Genomic DNA, 21,704 nt, shown 5'->3' with positions numbered 1-21,704 from the left:
CATTACATTTTGTTAGGTAAGGCCTCAACTTGTATTAGTAAAGCACACACGAAGAGCTACTCTGTCTTTCTGATATGTTGCATATTGTATATGTGTATATATATTTTTAAGGCTTCCATATTTTTATAGTATGATTGATATTTTTAATATTTTTATAGTATTTTATATTTTTCACGGTTTTCAGAATTTTTTTATATTATCATTTATTTTTATACTTTTCATTCTTTCCATATTTTATATTAATATTGATATTTTAATTATTTTTACATATTTTTTTATGCTTCTTCTCAGAAAGCATTTGAGTTTTTCATACAGTCCACAACCTAACTTGCTCTTAAAAAAAAAAAAAAAAAGAAAAAGCTATTTTTGTTTTTTGCTCGCAGACGTAAAACATTTCCAACCCAGACACAATGGATGACATGTTGTCACCTTTTGCTGTTTTAATATTACAGTTTGTGCTCTATGTACTGTCCTCAGAATAGCTCCCGATATAAACACTTATAATAGGGCGATGAGGTGTATTTGGATTGTATACATTTCCCAATCCTATGTATTTTTTTTTTTCTTTTTTGCTGTTTATATATTTTCTCAGCCAGTGTTACCTGTTTAATGACCGGAGTTTGTACTATTTCACGACTACATATTTATTGCGCGACCACACGGCAGTGTTATTAGGCGCAGGCTTACATTGCTGTTGCACAGACCTAATAGCTCACATATATTCATTGTTGTCTGGCTGGCCTTTTGCTTCTGTGCACAAATTATTCATAACTTGCAGATTCAACAACACAATTGCCCACAAGCCAAAAAAAGAACATATCGCGGTGAGGCCGGGCGGCTAATGCATACACGGATTGAAAACAATATGCTGTGGGACTTTGCAAGGCTGTGGCATTTGCTAACACATAAAAAGGCTTAAAGTAAACAAGAAAGCTAAATACGAGCAACTCGGGGATGTAATCTTCTGGGAATAAAATTGTTGCTGTTGACATTATCGTCTGATTTTTTTTTTTTATATGACGATTGTCATCAAAATATGGGTTTACGGGGAATCTGCGATTTGTTGGATTCTGGCACTGCGGTTCATCTTGAAGAGCTGATTATTTTTGGATTCGCCTGCGATGAAGTGAATTTGAACCCTTCACTAGTTAAAGCCAGGTGCATCAATTCCAAAGGTGAGCAAAGTCTTACAATTCTTTTTCTTTCCAAAACAGCCACAGCTGTAGAGTAGAAAGGCCTGCCCCCTGTTCACATGCTACAGAGTAGGACCCTTGCCCTCGGTGTGAAAGGAGTGGAGGGCTCTCCAATTAGCAGGAAGCATGAGCTTTTTGATTGGAGAGCTCTAGTTTCGACTGACTCAGCGAGGGGGGGGGGGGGGGGGGGTGCCCAGAGCCAGATTTAGACCTTGGGGGGCCCTCATACACAGAGTCTCAATGCAGTGGCGGCTAGGGTTGTGAATCACGTGTCCGGGTTTTTTTTTTTTACCCATGAAGTAAATTTGTAAAATATACACTGTGGCCCTTGTACTGTAAAGTTTGGAGACCCCTGATTTGGAGATACAATGGAGGAACTGCAGCTGGAAGTATACTTATGACATTGTGTATACAGTGGCGGGACAAGGTCTTCAGTGCTCAGAGCAAAACTGCGCCCCTCTCAATGCAGCGCCTGGGGCACATGTAAGGGTCGCCTTAGTCGCGTCATGGGCCCCTGACCGAAGCAATGTACTGGGGCCCCTCCCAACCTGCCCCAATTTATGCACCTACTTTAAGAATTAAAGTATAAGTAGTTGATAGAATTAAACATATATTGATTAGTACTTTCAATAAAATCGATTTTAAACATACATGGGGGATCAGGAGGGCACAGTCCTGGATTTGGGAGGGCTCAGTACAGGTTCCGCAACGCATCTTGGGACACGGCCAGCTTAGTAAAAACTGTGATTGTCCCAGCAAATTCCGGGACTGTTATAGTCCTCCCTCCATACAGACCCCTCTCCACTAAGTATAGATCCCCCTCCACCAATTATAGTCCTCCCTCCATACAGACCCCTCTCCACTAAGTATAGACCCCCCTCCACCAATTATAGTCCTCCCTTCATACAGACCCCCCTCCACTAAGTATAGATCCCCCTCCACCAATTATAGTCCTCCCTCCATACAGACCCCCCTCCACTAAGTATAGACCCCCCTCCACCAGTTATAGTCCTCCCTCCATACAGACCCCCTCCACTAAGTATAGACCCCCCCCCCCACCAATTATAGTCCTCCCTCCATACAGACCCCCCTGTACTAAGTATAGACCCCCCTCCACCAATTATAGTCCTCCCTTCATACAGACCCCCCTCTACTATGTATAGACCACCCTCCACCAATTATAGTCCTCCCTCCATACAGACCCCTCTCCACTAAGTATAGACCCCCCTCCACCAGTTATAATCCTCACTCCATACAGACCCCCTCCACTAAGTATAGACCACCCTCCACCAATTATAGTCCTCACTCCATACAGACCCCCCTCCACTAAGTATAGACCCCCCTCCACCAATTATAGTCCTCACTCCATACAGACCCCCCTCTACTAAGTATAGACCCCCCCCACCAATTATAGTCCTCCCTCCATACAGACCCCCCTCCACTAAGTATAGACCCCCCTCCACCAATCATAGTCCTCCCTCCATACAAACCCCCCTCTACTAAGTATAGACCCCCCTCCACCAATTATAGTCCTCCCTCCATACAGACCCCTCTCCACTAAGTATAGACCCCCCTCCACCAATTATAGTCCTCACTCCATACAGACCCCCCTCCACTAAGTATAGACCCCCCTCCACCAATTATAGTCCTCACTCCATACAGACCCCCCTCTACTAAGTATAGACCCCCCTCCACCAATTATAGTCCTCCCTCCATACAGACCCCCCCCTCCACTAAGTATAGACCCCCCTCCACCAATTATAGTCCTCCCTCCATACAGACCCCCCTCCACTAAGTATAGACCCCCCTCCACCAATCATAGTCCTCCCTCCATACAGACCCCCCTCTACTAAGTATAGACCCCCCCTCCACTAAGTATAGACCCCCACTAACTATAAACCCCCCCATCAGTATAGACCCCCCTTGGTACAGACCCCCCCTCAGTATAGACTTCCCCCATGGCAAGTATGATATAGTGCAAGAATATCATGGGGCCCCCCATGCACCCGGGGCCCCCGGGGAAGTGCCCAGGGATGCCTTTGCATTAAGACGGCCCTTACACGATTTTCCAGAACTTCCCTCAATGAGCATCTTCAACATGTGTCCAAAGCTGTTTTTTTTTTTTTTTTTTGCGGAGGAAAAATATTACAATTAGAGAACAAAAAAAAAGGTCTTCCTGTTCTATGTTACAATCAAAAAACATTTTTTTTTTGTTTTTTGTTTGTTCTTTTGGATTTTTTTCTTTTCTTTCTTTTTTTTTTGTCATGTTGTTTACATGTTACAACTAAAAGAAAAGAAAAAATAAAAAGAGCGAGACTTTTTTCACCACATTGCGATACATAAATATTTCTTAAAACACTTGTTACAATGTAGAAGAAAACAATGTGAATGAGCCCCCTAGATCATGTATGTGCCACAAAAGTGACAACGCTGTTCCTAAGTTTGCCCCGCCTTATTCAATCACCGACTTGTTTTTATGTATGCTATCAGTTCTTCATATTTGACTGTATCAGGTACCAAACCCGTATACCATAATATACTTTGTATCAATATATGATTATGACGAGGAATTTTCGACATGGGATTATTTCAGGATTCTTTGGTGCCCTCTTGTGGATCTTATGACAAAATACAAGAGTAAAATTTTATATCTGAGCTCCAGGCAAAGTATAAGACTGCCGCTTCTTCCAGTTATGTATTCATTAAATGCAGTTTTCATAGATGCTTTAATCTGCCTAAAGATCAGCCGCATACTGTGAGAGGAATGGGCAGCACTCAGGGCTGAACCGCATTGCATGGTGTCTTCAATCTCCCTCCCTGCTTGCAGCAGTGTTCATTTTGATTTAGTTTTAATCATAGTCTTTTGACTAAAATGCCATTTTAGTTTTAGTCGCATTTTGGTCATCTGAATTGTTTTAGCTTTAGTTGTATTTTAATCGACTAAAATCTCCAGTACATTTTAGTTGACTAAAATCGAATGGGTTTAGTTAAATTGTAATGCATTGTTTAAGCGTTTCTCTAGAATTGCCAAAGTCATTATATACTCCTGGAGTAAAAATCTAATAACATGTTATTATTTATGGTATTAAGGTTCATACATGCACTACAGCAGGGCTCTCCAAACTTTCTAAACAAAGGGCCAGTTTACGGCCCTTCAAACTTGATCGGGGCAAGACCATGGCCAGAGTATGACTAGTGCCCCATTGTTGTTGCCAGTGGGAGTAATAGTGCCCCATCGTTGGTGTCAATGAAAGGACTAATGCCCCATTGTTGTTGCCAGTGGGAGGAATAGTGCCCCATCGTTGATGTCAGTGGAAGTAATAGTGCCCCATCCTTGGTGTCAGTGAGAGGAATAGTGCCCCATCATTGCTGTCAGTGGGAGGAATAGTGCCCCATCCTTGGTGTCAGTGGGAGGAATAGTGCCCCATCATTGGTGTCAGTGGAGGGACTAGTGCCCCATCATTGGTGTCAGTGGGAGGAATAGTGCCCTATCATTGGTGTCAGTGGGAGGAATAGTGCCCCATCCTTGGTGTCAGTGGGAGGAATAGTGCCCCATCCTTGGTGTCAGTGGGAGGAATAGTGCCCCATCATTGCTGTCGATTAGGTGTGCCCCATCATTGGTGTCAGTGGGAGCAATAGTGCCCCATCATTGGTACTATAACTATAACAAAAATATCTTTGTTGCTAAAATTAACACCGGTTTGCAGAAGGAGGGGTCCCGTGCTGAGTGACTGCCCCGCTGCATAGTAACCACGGGGGGTCACTTGCTTGGCACAGGGTGCCATTCATAGAACGTCTTGCATTTTTTCAATGACTGCAAAGTGTTCTCTGATTGGATAAGGTGGAGAGGCGCAGATGTTGTGATCGCCACCTTGTCCAATCAGAGAGGGCCTTGTATTCTTTGAAAAAATACAAGGTGTTCTCTGAGTGTTTTTCAGGCCGAGCGGGCGACCCTCTGCGGTTATTATGCAGCAGAGCAGTCACTCGGCACTGGATCCGGAAGACAGTGGCGGTTGCAACAATGATTTCCCACTGCCCCAGGCATTGGCCAAGCTAGACCAATGTAACCATGCAAAATCCATACCTGGAATTCAGCTATAATGGTGTGCTGGTGACATTCATAGTGCTGGACTTTTTGACAGCGCCCTCCATCAGTGGTTCACCATTGCACCCATCATTTTTAGGCTCATGGATATAACGGCCAGCATGCTCCTGGCTGGTGACATCACAAGGGGGCGGAACCACCCGCTGACGTCACCTTGTAACTCCCCCCTTAGCTATTTAAGAACTGTCAGATGGAGGAGCAGGCAGTTGGCAGTTAGCCTTCGTTGGGACCGGAGGGGGGTTTTTTTCTTCTCCATTTTTGGGTGCGGCGGTGCTGCTGGCGGCGTGATTGATGTTGGATTTACTTCGGGGGACATTTTTTTTTTTTAATAAAGGAATTGTCAAAAACTGTGTGTTTTTATTTCTTTTTGTCACTTTTTTTGGTGAATGAGTAGGGGAACAATACTGATTTACAAGGGGGGGGAGATGTGGGGGTCTCTCTGTTAAAGGGGGCTTCCAGATTCTGCTAGGTCCTCAGCCCGCAGACAACCGCAACCACAGCCCATGGTTATGGGGAAGAGGCCCTTGTCCAAATCAACATGGGGGCAAGGTGCTTTGAGGGCATGTGGCCTGGTATGATTCAGGAGGGGGGGGGGGGGGGGATTGCTCATCGCCTTTCCTGACTTGCCAGGCTGCGTGCTCAGGTAAGGGTCTGGAATGGATTTAGGGAGGTGGGCCCACACCGTTTTTTAAATTTTTATTTTGGTGTGGGGTTTACCTTAAAATCCATACCTGACCCAAAGGGCCTGTGTGAATTGGGGGGGGCCCCATGCTGTTTTTTTTTTTTTTATTTTTAATTGCCGGCATGTTTTCTTTACATTCAGCTGTCAGCGGGAAACCGGCTGACAGCTGATGTGTCATCTGTTGTTAAGGACGCGGCGGCCGGCTTCCCGGTCCGCTCCTTAGCAACCAGCTCAATGCGAAAATATGCGGTAAGTACCGCATTATCGAAACTTTACCACCGTCGTTTTTTACCGCACAATTCTTAGTGAATTGCACTTTCAAAACTGATTTAACACAAGAGCTATTTTACTGCATTTTATTTCCCGAGTGCACTGGATTCTATGGCTTGTGGACCTATTTTCTTTCCAGCCAGAACACAGACAGCAATAAAATCCAACAGAAGGTCTAGTCCTCCTCCCCCCGCTCTAATTAAAAAAAGATTTAGGCTGGAGTGCCACTTTAAGCTTGCATGATCTAGCAGCCACTTACAGACAATTGATAAATAAGTGTCTCGATATTTTGTTTGATTCCCGAACTTTCCGCAGCTATCCCAGCTTTTGACACAAGTAATTACTACCAACCATTAGCAGAAAAGGATTAACTTCCTTTCCTATTAGGTCATTATAGAATAATTAAGGTTTCCATCTCTTTTTCAGTGAAGAAAGGGGAAAACAATTAGCGCAAGAAAGATCAAAAATTCATAGGCTTTTCTTCCCATGGAAAGAAGGGAGGCGTTTGTGCCGGAAGATCTGTGCAAACAGTGCGGAGATCCCTCACAGGCACCCGGCTTAACCTCCTCGATATGAAAGCAGAATGACTCCTGGATTGGTGGTGTCAAAAGAACCTGCTTCAACCATTCAAAATGCAGACTTTAAAATGAAGTCTAATAATCAGTAACATAAATATGAAATGCATAGATGTGGGCTGTCTAGTCCAGCCCTTCCCAACCATTTTACTCCAGAGGAACCCTTGAAATAATTTTCAGGTCTCAGGGAACCCAGGCTAAGGCTCATCTAATGGAGGACATTGGGAAAATGTTGTCCCTTAAATTGGTTATCAGTGGGAAGAATGTTCCTCCTTACAGATGGGGTCAGAATGCCACCGCCGGAGTCCCGCTGATAGCTCTGCTAAGTAGTGTTGGACCGGGAACTATGTAGACACCATCAGATGGGGGATCAATTGGCCACAGCTTAAGGAAACCCTAACAACCTCTTGAGGAACCCTGGATGAGAATGGCTGGTCTAATCTGACATGATTTGTAACTCTGATTCGTGATCTGGTCAACCAGTCAGGTCAGCGACCCCACTTTTTTTACAACAGTTAAGCAATACAGCTTGGTCACTGCCCCCCCCAGCCTGCTGATTGGACTACAAAGGAGTGTTGAGACTCCTCTTCTGTCAACAGGCTCCACATTTTAGTTCTAATATTTCTTAAAGTGATATTAAAGCTTTGTTTTTGTTTTTTTGTTTTTTTTTTAAAATAACAAACATGTTAGTTACTTACCTGCTCTGTGCTCCGATCCTCTTCTTTTCGGGTCCCTCACCCAGGTACCTGGCTCTCCCCCTCGAGCGGTGCTGCGTCCATAAGACACATAGAGTCATGGCTCGGTGCTCTAAACCCCCCCTCCCTCGCTCTCTCCTCATTGGCTCACTGACTGTGATGGATAGCAGTGGGAGCCAATGGCCTCCCGTTGCTGTCTCAGCCAATGAGTAGGGAGAGTCCCCATACGGCCGAGGCTCTTGTGAACATTGCTGGATCGGAGGGGGCTCAGGTAAGGATTGTGGGGGGGGGGGGGGTGTAAGGCGCTGCACACAGAAGGTTTTTTACCTTTAGCCTTTAGAACCACTTTAATTCAGTTTTAGTTATAGCATTTACAAATCAGAGCAAAATCAATCACATTTCAAGACCATAAAAGGGAAAGGAAAGGGCAGAAGAAATACAAGAAGGGATGTAATAGGCCTGTAGGCAGGAGCAGTCTACTTTTTCCACTGCAGGTCGCGCTTTCTCGCAGTGGCACTGGAACAGTGTTTCTCTATGGTTTCCTGGGTCCCCGGGGAAGCTATTCCATTGGATCTGGCCACCCCCATGTGACTCTGGTGGTCATCTTGGGTCAGGCAGAGCAATTTTAAGGCCCTGGCTCTCAGGTTTGGCACGTATTTGCGAGTTGGTAGAGTAGGTACCCCATCTGGTAGGGACAGAAAAAGCGGCAGGAAAGGGTTCCTGACAAGAAAGGAAAGCTTAGAGCTCGCAACTTCTCTGAACACCTACCTGTTTGGGCATAGAACTGCCAGGCCGCATTCTCTCCCTCTATACAGGTGCTGTCAGTTCGGCTGTGTCCTGCTCTCTACATGCTGTTGGAACTGTGAGTGTTCCTTGTTGAGTTGCCTTCCCACCGGGTTATTTGTGAACTGTCTCTGCGTTATTTCAATAGAAGTTCTTTCATGGCACGGGGACTGAGTGTTTTATTCTTGCTGCACCGCGCTGCAACCCACCTACAGGCCAGTGACCAAACTTTAGTGCACCAGACAATCCAAGGTGGTGGTGCACTGGGACCTCGATGGGGTAGCCGTTCTATTTTAAAAGCTCCGTGGCATACATTAGTCCCAGATGGCCAACACTGCTAGCACTCCCAAAATTGAGCCTTGTTGTGGACTGCAGGGAGCTAATATAAAGAAACATGTATGCACTTATATTGGCTATATTTAAATATACATTTAGAGATCTAAAAAAACTTTCAATTGATCCATAGAATAATCTAACAAAGAAATATAAAATGCATTCCGCATACATCCTGCAAATGTAATCGTAACTTTCTCATCTGTATTTAATACTATGTACTAGCTGACCAAAAGGGGGAGGAACAACACGGCAAGACAGACAGGGCTGTGTTGAAGTGCATAGTCCTTCTTCTAACTGTGGTAGTCACTTGACAGAAGGACAGAGCAGAGAGATGACCACCATGGGGTCCTGCTGGACTTTCATTGTCCAACCACAGGTCCCATAACAGGCTGTATTGTTTAACTGCAATAATGTCCTAAAGAGTGCAGGACCTGGCTGAGCTGCCAGCTGGGTTTCTTGGATCCAGGGTTTGACGGACTGTCCAGCACCCAGCCTGGGTGCCTCCTTCAAGATACAGCTTCCTCCACTCTGGAACCAGGAACCGGGTATTATAGCTGAATATTGCACCCAAGAACTAGAAGACACTAGCTTAGGTGCAAACTGGGACTCACTTTACTTCAAATCAATCTTTACTTGCAATCAAAGTCAGTGAGCCAATGAGGAAAAAGAGGGGGTGGGGATAAACCGCGATTCTGTGTCTGAATGGGCACATAGAGTAGCGGCTCGGGTGCCCCAATAGCAAGCTGCTTGCTGTGGGCAGGAGGGAGGGGCCAGGAGCGCTGGTGGGGGACCCGAGAACAGAAGGATCCGGGCTGCTCTGTGCAAAACATTACACAGAGCAGGTAAGTATAACATGTTTAATATGTTATTTTAAACAAAATAAAAAAATAAGACTTTAATATCACTTTAACAGTTGACAGTGCAGTCTCCAGCCTTGGTGAAGGGAGTCGGGAGGAATAGGGGAGTGCCTTGCCATTCTAGGTGATGGGGCTGTGTGTTTCTATTGATATACACAGTGTAGGGAGACACAACTCTAGTCCTGCATTTAAAGGTGGCTCCATAGGATGCTGCAAGAGAAAAGAGCCATCCTGAAACAGGAAACTTGGGGCAGCGATCATGGCACCAGCTTACACTGAAACATAAGCAAGGATTTAATGATAAAGAAGCTGCATACTCTGTAAGTGATTTAATCAGCTGCGTAAAAGCTGAGGGTTTAATATCAAGGGTATGTGTTGACAAAACTATTGTTTTAAATTTAAAGTGGTTTTAAACCCTTCCATATAACTAGCGAAGGGACTATCCCCAGGTGATACAGAGAGATGAAACAAATCCTCCTACATAAGTTGTACCTGTTTATCTGCAGTCTTCTCTTCTCTACATCTCTTCAAAGTACTGAATTTTTTAGGCTTTTCAGAGGACTTCAGAAAAAAGGGGATGGAGATCTGAAGTTACACTCCGCAGAACTCAGTGAGGAGAGCTCTGAGAGATGATTGGAGGGAAGGGACACACACCCCCTTCACACAGCACACAGGAACAGAGACGAGGCTGTCAATCTGCTGGAGGTCCCTCCCTTGTCACCATTTATCTCTTGGTGTCAGGAAAACTTGTCAGAAATGATTCGTGCTAAGAGCAGAGGAACGAAGTAGCAGACAGAAATGACACTTAGTGCTCTAAATTACAGTACACACTCTAGAGGGATATACTTTGTTCATATCTCATGTCTGAGGTTTACATGTACTTTAAATAGAATTAGGGAAGAATTAAAACCCCTATCGTGGTTATATCCAGTAGCAATTAGTCACATTCAACTAAATTTGTTCTGTAATGTCAAAGATGTTTTGTCCAAGCCACTTCTTTGGTTCTTACTGTCTGTGCTACAGTGGGGGAATTCCCCTTCCTTTTCTAGAGAGGAACCAAGAATTGAGAGGAGGAGAAGGGAGTTGTCAGTAGAACAGGGTCCCTATTGGATTATGTAGCTTCAACCCTTGCTTTGGTGAAAACTCTTCAAACATATGAGATGTCTCTTCACTTTCTTTCTCGGTGACGATGGTCACCAGGACAAACAGAGAAGTGAAATCTCCCCAATGGGGACACAGACAACAATGAAAAGCTAACACAGGACCTAACGCTTGTTTTCTCTATCCAAAACTAAAAAGAAAATGTTATTGTAGGTGTTATCTTTGACGTGTCAAGACTTCACCACCTGCCCACCTTCATCCACACCTAGCTACCACAAACCATGCTCTTGAATGATTGTTCTGTTCAGTGATACTTGCATACACAGACTAGGATGCTGGGCCTCTGCTTCTTCATTAACATATTTTTCTCTTGTCTATTGTAGGTGCAGGTAGCAGTGTGCACCACAAGTGTAACAGTGCCAAACATCGCATCATCTCACCAAAGGTCGAGCCAAGGACGGGGGGCTACAGCGCTCACTCAGAAGTACAGAACAATGATGTTTCAGAGGGCAAGAACGAGCACAGTCATGGTAAATCCTCCAGTCGGGAGAAGAGGAACGGCAAAATGGCCAAGCCGGTCCTACTTCATCAAAACAGTACAGAGGTTTCATCAACCAATCAGGTGGAGGTTCCCGACACGACCCAGAATTCCCCTGTATCCATCAGCAGTGGTCTGAATAGTGACCCAGACATGGCCGACAGTCCCGCTGTCACTGGTGTCTCTAGCATGGCCGTTGCCTCAGTAATGGGGAGCCTCTCCCAGAATGCCACTGTGTTTATGTCTGAGGTCACCAACGAAGCAGTATACACAATGTCACCTAACACCGGTGCCAGTCAACACCTCTTGTCCTCAGATACCACTACCCAGGGACTCGTACTTGCAGTAAGTTCAGATGGTCACAAGTTTGCCTTCCCTACAACAGGGAGTTCTGATAGCTTATCAATGTTGTCTGCCAACGTCTCTGAAGAGCTTGTGTTGTCTACCACCCTCGACAATAGCCGAAAGATCGCTGAAGCCACAATGAATTTTGATCCAGACTGTTTTCTCAACAACCCAAAACAAGGGCAGACGTATGGTGGAAGCGGTCTTAAAGAAGACAACATTAGCTCAAATATGCGAAGGTCATCCAGCACAGAACGTAGTTTCGCTTTCAATGCAACTTTAGCTAAGGAGATAAAAACAGAAGACACCTCATTCGAGCAGCAGCTATCAAAGGAGACCTATCCATCAACGTCATCAAATACGCTAACCCTCACTCCTGGCTCCAGTTTACTTGCATCTGGCGGTGGACTGAGTCCTAGCACCACCCTGGAGCAGATGGATTTCAGTGCGATTGATTCCAACAAGGATTATTCAACAAGTTTCAACCACACAGTGCAGAGCCCCCATGTACACCAGACCCCTTCCCCAAGCTTCTTTTTACAAGATGCCAGCAAGCCAATCCCTATGGAGCAAAATAACCACAACAACCTAAACGACTCAAACAACACGTATGTAAACACCTTGGGTTTGACCAACGTCAAGACTGAACCGTCTAGTCAAACGCCCGCTAACTGCAATGGCACCATCGACCAAGCTAGAATAGAGTCCACCTCTTCTCTCCAGCTCATGCAATTCCAGGCCAACTTCCAGTCGATAAATTCTGAAGAGGTTCAGATGGAGACATCGCAGCAGGTCGAAGGGAACGAGAACCTCCTCAAGCCTGGAGACCTTCAAGCCTGCAATGCTGAACACTATATGCAGTCAGAAAACGCTGCCACAATGAGAAATGGCAACAATCTCCAAATTCTGCAGGGAAACATGGTGCAAGGACTCTATCCAGTGGCCCACCAGGCATTGAGCAACTCCTCCAACATGGAGCTTAACTTAGATCACTTTGATATCTCCTTCAGCAACCAATTCTCTGACCTTATCAATGACTTTATCTCTGTGGAAGGAGGGAGTAACACCATTTACGGGCACCAGCTGGTAGCTGGAGACAGCAACGTGTTGCCGCAGGCCGAAGATGGGACCCGACCCGCGTACTCTCAGGCTGAAATGTGTATACCTTGTTGTAGCCCTCAACAGGCCAGTATGCAGCTGAGCAGTTCTGAGACAGGAGCCACTACTATGGCGTACATGCACGTTGCGGAGGTGGTGTCGGCAGCAGCACAAAGCACGCTGGGAATGCTGCAGCAGAGCGGGCGGCTGTTCATGGTAACGGATTACTCCCCAGAGTGGTCGTATCCTGAGGTAAGTCCTACTGTCCATACCTGTAGCATGCTGTTGTTTATTAAAGTCTATCTAAAGCCAAAACTTTATTTTATTTTGGATAGAGTAAGGATTGGTTCAAAATTATGTATTTTTGCCTTGTGTCTCACTGAGGAGATTTCCTTTCATTTCCTGTTCTAGAAAACTAAAAAGGAAGTAAGGGAAATCCCCTCATAGACATTTGTCAATAGAAAATGTGTCCTCAGTGGACCCCTTTTCTGGTGAAAACCTTTTAATTTTGGATTCTGCTTGCCTTAAGTCCAGGTGACAGGGGTCACCAGACCAAATAGAGACTGAATCTTTCCAATGAGAAAAGAGACACCTATAAGCCCTGACAGGGGTTCTAGCCCCTCACCACTCTATTCAAAACGGGAAAATAAAATTGGAGCTTTAGATACGCTTTAATGCATAAAATTTACAAAAAATGCCAGAGTTACTACTTGCGCTCCTAGATGTAGTGATACATTGATAAATAGTAATTCCAAATAAATTGTTCAAAGTTTTGAAATTGATCCTGCAGCTCCATACATATAAGGACTGGGGGGTGGGTCTAATAGAAACAGCAACAAAAACTAATTATATGAAAATTAAGCAAAATAATTCTATAAAGTATATGAAAATAAAGAATATGAAATATATGAAGTATATAAAAAAAGTAAATTAAATATATAAAATGTATAAACATAAAAAATATGAAATGTATGAAGAATATTAAAATAAAGAACTTTGAAATATATGAAGTATATGACAATAAAGAATATGAGGAATATGAAAATAAAGCAAATGAAATATATAAAGTATATAAAAATAATATATGAAATATATGAAGAATATGAAAATAAAGTTTCTAAAATATATAAAGTAAATAAAAAAAGTATAAGAAATATATGAAGTATATGAAAATAAGGACTATAAAATATATGAAGTATATGAAAATAAAAAAGTATATGAAAAATATGAAGTAACAATAAAGTATATAAAAATAAAGTTTATAACATATATAAAGTATGTGAAAATAAATAATATGAAATATATAAAGTACAGTATATGAAACAAAGTAAATGAAATATATGAAGTAAATACATAGGATTGAGGCTAGGTGACAATGTTAAATTTAGCACCTCACCCCTTTCATTTAGAATGTATGGGACAACAAGGTTTTTGTGGAATTATAATGTTGCCAAAAAAGAGTAAAAAGGGCACTTACATAAAAAAACATATACATTTTATTTATAAATATTAAAAACTGAATCAATAGAAAAAATGTACTATGTATTAAAAAATACACATATCACTTCATTGGTCATAAATTTTCATTGTGTAGGTGGTCATGGAGTGATGTCTGATCCCGACATGTTTCTCCACGATTAGCTTCTTCAGGGAATTTTCGGACCACCACTAGTCAAAAGATTAGAATAGAGATGAAGTCATATATACCATCAAAAATATCTATATTTATATTTTTGATGGTATGTATGACTTTATCTCTATTCTAGTCTTTTGACTAGTGGTGGTCTGAAAAATACCTTGAAGAAGTTAATCTTGGTGAAACATGTCGGGATCAGACATCACTCCATGACTACCTACAGAATGGAAATTTATAAACAATTCTATTGATTCAGTTTTTAATCTTTGTAAATAAAATGTATATGTTTTGTATGTAATTTCCTTTTTGGCACCGTTATATTCACACAAAAACCTTGTTGTCCCATACATATGAAGTAGATAAAAATAATATATGAACTATATGAAGAATATGAAAATAAAGTAAATGAAATATATATGAAAATATGAAATCAATAATAATAAAAAAGAATATGAAATATACAAAGTATATAAAAATAAAGTTTATAAAATATAAAAAAGTATATGAAAATAAAATATATATAAACATATAAAGTATATGAAAATAAATAATATAAAATATATGAAGTATATGAAAATAAAAAAGTATATAAAAAATATGAAGTATATAACAATACAGTAAATTAAATATATAAAGTATATGAAAATAAAGTTTATAAAATACAGTATATAAAGTGTATGAAAATAAAGAATATGAAATGTATAAAGTATATGAATATAAAGAAAATAAAATATATGAAGTATATAAAAATAAAGTAAATGAAATATATAAAATATATGAAATATACTTTTTTAGGAAAGAACTACGTCAGTCGTCTTGGTATTTTTAAAATCTTTTTACAGTGTTGTAATGGTAAATTTTAGTAATTAAAGTGTATCTAAACCAAAAAACAAAAATGTAATAAATTAAAGCTTACCAGTCCTTATATGTGGGGTCTGCATTGGTTTTCTTCTTTAGGCTTTTTTTCCCTTTATTTTCTCTTGGTGATCCAGCCAACAACACACTTCCTGTCTTAGGGTGGCTACGCTCATTTACAGCACAGCCACCCTTTGACAGCAGCGTAGTCAACTCCTGGAGAGGTTAGTGTTAGATGGACTAGCAGATTTAGACTGACTTTAGATAAGCGACTTACAAATGAAAGTCTAATTCCAACATATTTAAAATCTTACACTGAACCTTGATAGACTTTCTCACTCTTGATTCCACCCTCCTTCAGAACATTGAAAAGCCAATGTTTTTTTTTGTGTTTTTTACTTTTTTTTTTTTCATTCCACCTTCCCCGCCCCGTCTCCATTCCTGCCTAGACAAGAATGATGTGTTCCTGCTCCTGGTGCCTCCTGGGATATGCACATCACATATCTCAGGAGGCTTCAGAGCTTCTGCACGGTGCTGGAGGAAGGCGGACCTGATGCTGGAGAGGGAAGATCTGGTGGTAATCAGGGGGCCGGCTATCTGAATCCAGATGAATCAGCTGGCTCCCAATGACATTAGAAAATAAGATGGCAGCATCAGTTCTGGCATGCAGTAGGGGGCGGCAGATCTAAGCAGAACGGTGCTCGATTCACTGGGAGTGCGAATATGTGCATTGAGGATAGCCCAACAAAACCAGGTAAGAGGGGATAATCAAAAATATCACAAGGCGGTAAAGTTCCTCTTTCATACAGGAAATCGTTCAAGACGCTCTGCAGGGGTGGTAACTTAAGTTTTTACAATGCAAGGCCCTATTAATCTCTTTTATTTTGTTCTTCTTAACTCTATTGAAATGTCAGTTGAAAGTGCTCCATTCCAGCACTGCAGCCTCTATAAGGCCATTTGGGAGTTGACACTTGACTGTGACCCCATGAAATGCTGTGGTTCCTTCATCCAAAACCTATCCCGCTACAGGACACAACAGTGCCATAGAGGTTGGAGGATGGAACCACAGGATGAGGTTGGGGACATGGCCATCCAACAGTCCTGGAGGGGTCCATGTCGAATGGTCTTACAGAGGTCCCAGTGAATAAATGGATGGAAGGTAGGAGACACGTGCCACCAGAGAAGGTAAGTATATTAGCTCTTCTATTCCAGTGACCTTTGGTATTGAATTAAGGATATTAGCTTTAAGGGATATCATCTTTTCTTGACAAACCAAAAAGCAAGGACTTACTTCAATTGTAAGGATTGACATACAGATCATCCCATAATGCCCTTGTGGGCAGCCACAGCCATATCCGTCATGCTATTATGAACATGTTAGCGCTCATCAGTGCAAGACATAGAACAAATGTCTGCTGTGGAGCACAGAACTTTGGTTTCCCCGCACAACATGGCTGTCGGCACGCTAAGTATACCGTAGGTACGTGATAAATAGGCCCCTGTGAATTTCGTTTTTTTACAACTAGCCACTTTTCCTGTTATGTTGGAACCTCAGGCATCTTTAACCGGCTTGGAGAAAAGTAATATTTTATATGAGCTGGCATTAAATAAACAGCAATCAGGCTGAAAGAGCAGATGTGGTATGTCAAAACGTAATACGCCATCTGCCAAAAATAATTGCGGACCCTAATGAATATGGGGAGGCAGATCGCTCCCGAGAGACAGAATTACTTAAAAAAAAATTTAGAAACTTCAGGTCATTTTTTAACAGGTATTTTAAGAACTGCTGAGAAAAAAAAAACAAGGCTGTTAAGTGAGAACCCTGGAAAAAAAATATTAAACTCCTTAGTTAATAAGAAGAATGAAAATCTTTCCCCCGTCACTGCTTTTGGTTTTTTGCTGTTGTGTCTGTGTGGTCAGTATAGCAGCTATGCTTTGTTTAACCTCTTGAAAACCAGGCCTTTTCTGACACTTTTTGTTTACATGTAACAATCAGTTTTTTTTTTTTTTTTACTTAGAACCCCCAAACATTAATTAAGCAAAAGCCATAGAGAATAAAATGGGTTTTGCAGTTTTTTTATATCCCACAGTATTTGTGCAGTGGTTTTTCAAACGCAATTTTTTGGGGGGCAAAAGACACTTTGAATGCAAAAAACACAATACATAACCCAATATTTTGCTAAAATATAAAGGATGATGTTACACCAAGTAAATAGATACCAAACATGTCACGCTTTAAAATTGACGTAAATTTTACTATCCATGGGCGATGTTTTAAAAGGCTTTACGGGTTACCACTTTAGATGTACAAAGGAGGTCTGGTGCTAAAATTACTGGCCATGATCTGATGTTTGTGGTGATACATGTGTGAGCGGGTCGCTGTTTGCATGCCTGCGGCACCGTCGGGGGGGGGCACTTTTATTTATTTTATTTTTACACTGTCGCTTCAAATTTTTATTTTTTATCAGTTTTATTGCTTAAACAAGGCAGATGCATAGAATGCATTAAGATATAAAAAAACTTCTGACTTTACAACCACTTTAACTAGTTGTGCACCAAAATTAAAATTTTGGTACCAAAACCGACAATTCAGGATGCGCTTGACTGAAACTGAAAATGGCAGTTTTTTAAAAATATATATATTTTTATATACAATTGTATTATATTTGACTTTTTAACTAATATCATGAATTTAAATAATTATGAATATATTGTCAGCCAATATCGATACTTTTAGCACAAGAAAAGCTCATGAAAAATGCATCCCTTTAAATTCTATGTATGTCTTCACATTGGTCCCTTGCGCTTCCATTGTGGTGTTAAAAATCCTGCTTGCTGTATTTTTGATCAGTTATAAAAAAAAGCACCTCCCCGTTGAAATGCAATTAAAAACGCAGCAAGAACGCATCAATAACGCAACTGTGTTATGTTTTTGATGCGGTCTTTGAGTCACATGACCTACAAAAAAAACACACCATAAGCACGGTAAAATTGTGGCAAAATCGCATGCGTTTTTCGCCACCTTTCTTCTCTATTGTCAAAAGGCCGATAACCTTCTTTTCAGCCGATAAGTTTTGGCGGCCTGAAATTTCGGTGCATCACTAACTTTAACATGGGTTTTTTCCCATTCATTTCATTGCTGAGTCAAAAACATCCACTGCCCAAACCCTGAGGAAAGGGGAAGGCCTATCCCTTGAAACACGTTGGCTGAATTTGATGCTTTTAACCTCTTCATGCCGACCGTACGCAAATTTGCGTTCATGGCTTGAAGGGGTTAAACCGGGGTGATGCCCGCAGCTGCAGGCATCACCCCGGTACCGTTTTTTAGAGTCAGCGGTTGGCTTTTTAGTGATAACAACCGATGAGGCTAAAAGCCGCTTGGCCATTATCCTAAAAGAGTGGAAGGGGATGTGAGGGGATGTCCCCCCCCTCCCGCCGCCCTCCCTGGGCCTCCTATCGCACTGGGAGACCCGAGCCACCAGCGGGCGCGTCCGCCGCCTAGCCTGAAACCCAAAGAAAGCCAGATTCGGCTCCAATCGGGGTCTCAAAGGTAAAATCCCGGAAGCGACGTCACAACGTCACTTCCGGTTTACTCGGCTGCCTATGGCGCCGCTTTAAAAAAAAATGACAGTATTCAAAATCGCTGATTTTGGCGACCTGAATACTTTTAAGTGCAAAGGGGGATATCGGGTTCATTTAGACCCCCGATCCCTCCATAAAGAGGACCTGTCACCAGCTATTACTGTAACAGGGGATGTTTACATTCCTTGTGACAGCAATAAAAGTGGTCAGAATTTTTTTTTTTTTAAAGGGACAAAGTAAAAAAATAAATAAATAAGAAAAAGAAATAATAATTTTAAATCGCCCCCGTCCCCGCGTGCTTGCGCAGCAAAGAAATCGCCAAAGACCTCCTCTGTAACTCTAACCTGGTAACCGTAAAAAATTTTTAAAGCATCGCCTATGGAGATTTTTAGGTACCGCAGTTTGTCGCCATTCAAAGAGTGTGCGCAATTTCAAAACGTGGCATGTTAGGTATCTATTTACTTAGCGTAACATCATCTTTCACATTATAGAAAAAAATTGGGCTAACTCTACTGTTTTGGGTTTTTTTTAATTCACGAAAGTGTCTTTTTTTCCAAAAAAAATTGCATTTGAAAGGCAGCTGCGCAAATACCGTGTGACCTAAAATATTGCAACGATTGCCACTTTATTCTCTAGGGTCTCTGCTAATATATATATATATATATATATATATATATATATATATAATGTCTGGGGGGTTCTAAGTAATTTTCTAGCAAAAAATACGGATTTTAACTTGTAAACAACAAATGTCAGAAATAGGCTTAGGCATGAAAGGGTTAACCAATAAACATTTCAAATCGTCCTCTTGGGTGATATGAACTTTTGTACCGGGTGCTCCTCAATACCCACCAAGGAGTTTAAAAAGGTGGCAGCCTAAGACCAGAACAAGGTCTGCCTATAATCAAAAGTTGGGTTCCCCTTTAAGTACCGTCTAAATTTTAAAATGCTGTTTATTTTATTCTTGTTTTTTTTTTTTGTTTTTTTTTTCCTCCAAGAAATCAAAAAGCCTGATGTAGGTGGGAGTCTATTAAAGCATTTTAAGACTAAAATGAAAACATCACTTTAAGGAATATGAAATTAAGATAAGTCTATGAATACATTATACTCCGCTCGGTAAGCTTAATAAGCAAAAGCAGGTGTTTGAGGATTATTACCTTCATTTGCATATAACAAGCTCCCATTTAACAAATTACTTCATAGAAGTTGTTTTTTTTTTAATGAAAACGCAGAACATAGCCTAGATAGACGGAGAGGGGGAGGGGGTTATTTGCTCCTGAAAAATCATATGACGTATTTTTTTTCAGTGCTCCTTGTTTGTCACCCAAGATGGCGCTTTAACAGGATAAAGAGAGTGTCCCTTCTGGCTTTTGGTCATGTGACCAGGTCCCGGGAAAATGTCGCAGTTAACTTTTTTACCAAAAAAAATAAAAATGCAATTGTATTACATATAAACCCGAACTCACGTTCATTTTTAATAAAGCTCTATGGGTTTGATTTACTAAAACTGGAGAACGCAAAATCTGCTGCAGCTGTGCATGGCAGCCAATCAGCTTCTAACTTCAGCTTGTTCAAATAAAGTGATACTGAAGCCTCATTATACTGCGCCAAGGTGGCCCAATCCTGCAAATCGGCGTAAGTGTACGTCGGCTCGAGAACTCACCTTTGCAGGCACGCCTGCACCGCTGGAGGCGCACGTGACGCTCCCATCGTCCAGCGGAGGAGCCAATCAGCGGGTCCGGCAAACTCGATGTCCACCAGCCACCCGCGATCGTTCCCCCACATTGACAGAATGGGGATCTGCCTATGTAAACATGGCAGATCTCCGTTCTGACAGGGGAGATCACACAGATCCTGTCTTTCTGCTAAGCAGGAAAAGGGAATCCGTGTGTTGTCCCCAGTGTTGTCCCCAGTCACACAGTCCCCCATACAGTTAGAAAACACCTGCAGGGAACACATTTAACCCCTTGATCGCCCCTGATGTTAACCCCTTCCCTGTCAGTGTCATTAGTACAGTGATAGTGCATATTTTTAGCACTGATTACTATAATAATGTCACTGGTTCCCAAAAAGGTGTAAAAAATGTCAGGTAGGTGTCCAATCTGTCCGCCGCAATGTCGCAGTCCTGCTAAATATCACTGATCGCCGCCATTACTAGTAAAAAAAAAGTAAAAAAATTAAATTGCCATAAATCTATCCCCTATTTTGCAGACGCGATAACTTTTGCGCAAACCAATCAATATGCGCTTATTGGGATTTTTTTACCAAAAATATGTAGCAGAATACATATTGGCCTAAACCAATGAATAAATTTGTTTTTTTACATTTTCTTTTTTTTTGGAAATGTTTTATAGCAGAAAGTAAATTTTTTTTTTCTCAATTGTCTCTCTTTTTTGGTTTATAGTGCAAAAAATAAAAACCGCGGAGGTGATCAAATACCACCAAAAGAAAGCTCTATTTGTGGGGGGGGGAAGGCCCGGTCAGGAAGGCCTGGTCAGGAAATGGGTAAATCCTTCCAGACTAGAGTTGCATCTCCCTACATTGTGTATATCAATAGAAACACACAGCCCCATCACCTAGAATGGCAAGGCACTCCCCTATTCCTACTGGCTCCCTTCTCCAAGGCTGGAGACTGCACTGTCAACTGTTAAAATGATATTAATGTCTTGTTTTTTTATTTTGTTTAAAAATAACAAACATGTTATACTTACCTGCTCTGTGTAATGGTTTTGCACAGAGCAGCCCGGATCCTTCTCTTCCTGGGTCCCTCGCTGGCGCTCCTGGCCCCTCCCCATCCTGATGAGTGCCCCCACTGCAAGCAGCTCTGTATATCCATTCAGACACGGAGCCACGGTTCGGCCCTGCTCCCTCTCTCTCCTCATTGGCTAACTGACGTTGATTGAGAGCAGAGGGAGCCAATGGCCAAATCAGCCAATCAGGAGGGAGAGTCCGGCCAAGGCACTCATGCACATCGCTGGATAGAGATAGGGCTCAGGTAAGTATTAGGGGGGCTGAGGGGGCTGCTGCACACAGAAGTTTTTTTATCTTAATGC

The 21,704-nt window shown here is 42.0% G+C and overlaps 1 protein-coding gene across 9 annotated transcripts in view; it reads left to right on the top strand.

The window, feature by feature from the left end:
- The window catches only part of CAMTA1 (calmodulin binding transcription activator 1), a 2,014,371-nt gene that overhangs the window by 1,723,458 nt on the left and 269,209 nt on the right, over nucleotides 1–21,704 (top strand). For all 9 annotated transcript variants that reach the window (XM_073603612.1, XM_073603611.1, XM_073603609.1 and 6 more), the window contains one exon: nucleotides 10,981–12,830. In XM_073603612.1, the coding sequence (XP_073459713.1) occupies nucleotides 10,981–12,830 (1,850 nt within the window). The remainder of the gene's footprint in view (nucleotides 1–10,980; nucleotides 12,831–21,704) is intronic.

The sequence above is a fragment of the Aquarana catesbeiana genome, linkage group LG10 (assembly GCF_042186555.1).
Source record: "Aquarana catesbeiana isolate 2022-GZ linkage group LG10, ASM4218655v1, whole genome shotgun sequence".
NCBI classification, from domain to species: Eukaryota; Metazoa; Chordata; class Amphibia; order Anura; family Ranidae; genus Aquarana; species Aquarana catesbeiana.
This window is presented reverse-complemented; position numbering and strand designations above follow the sequence as displayed.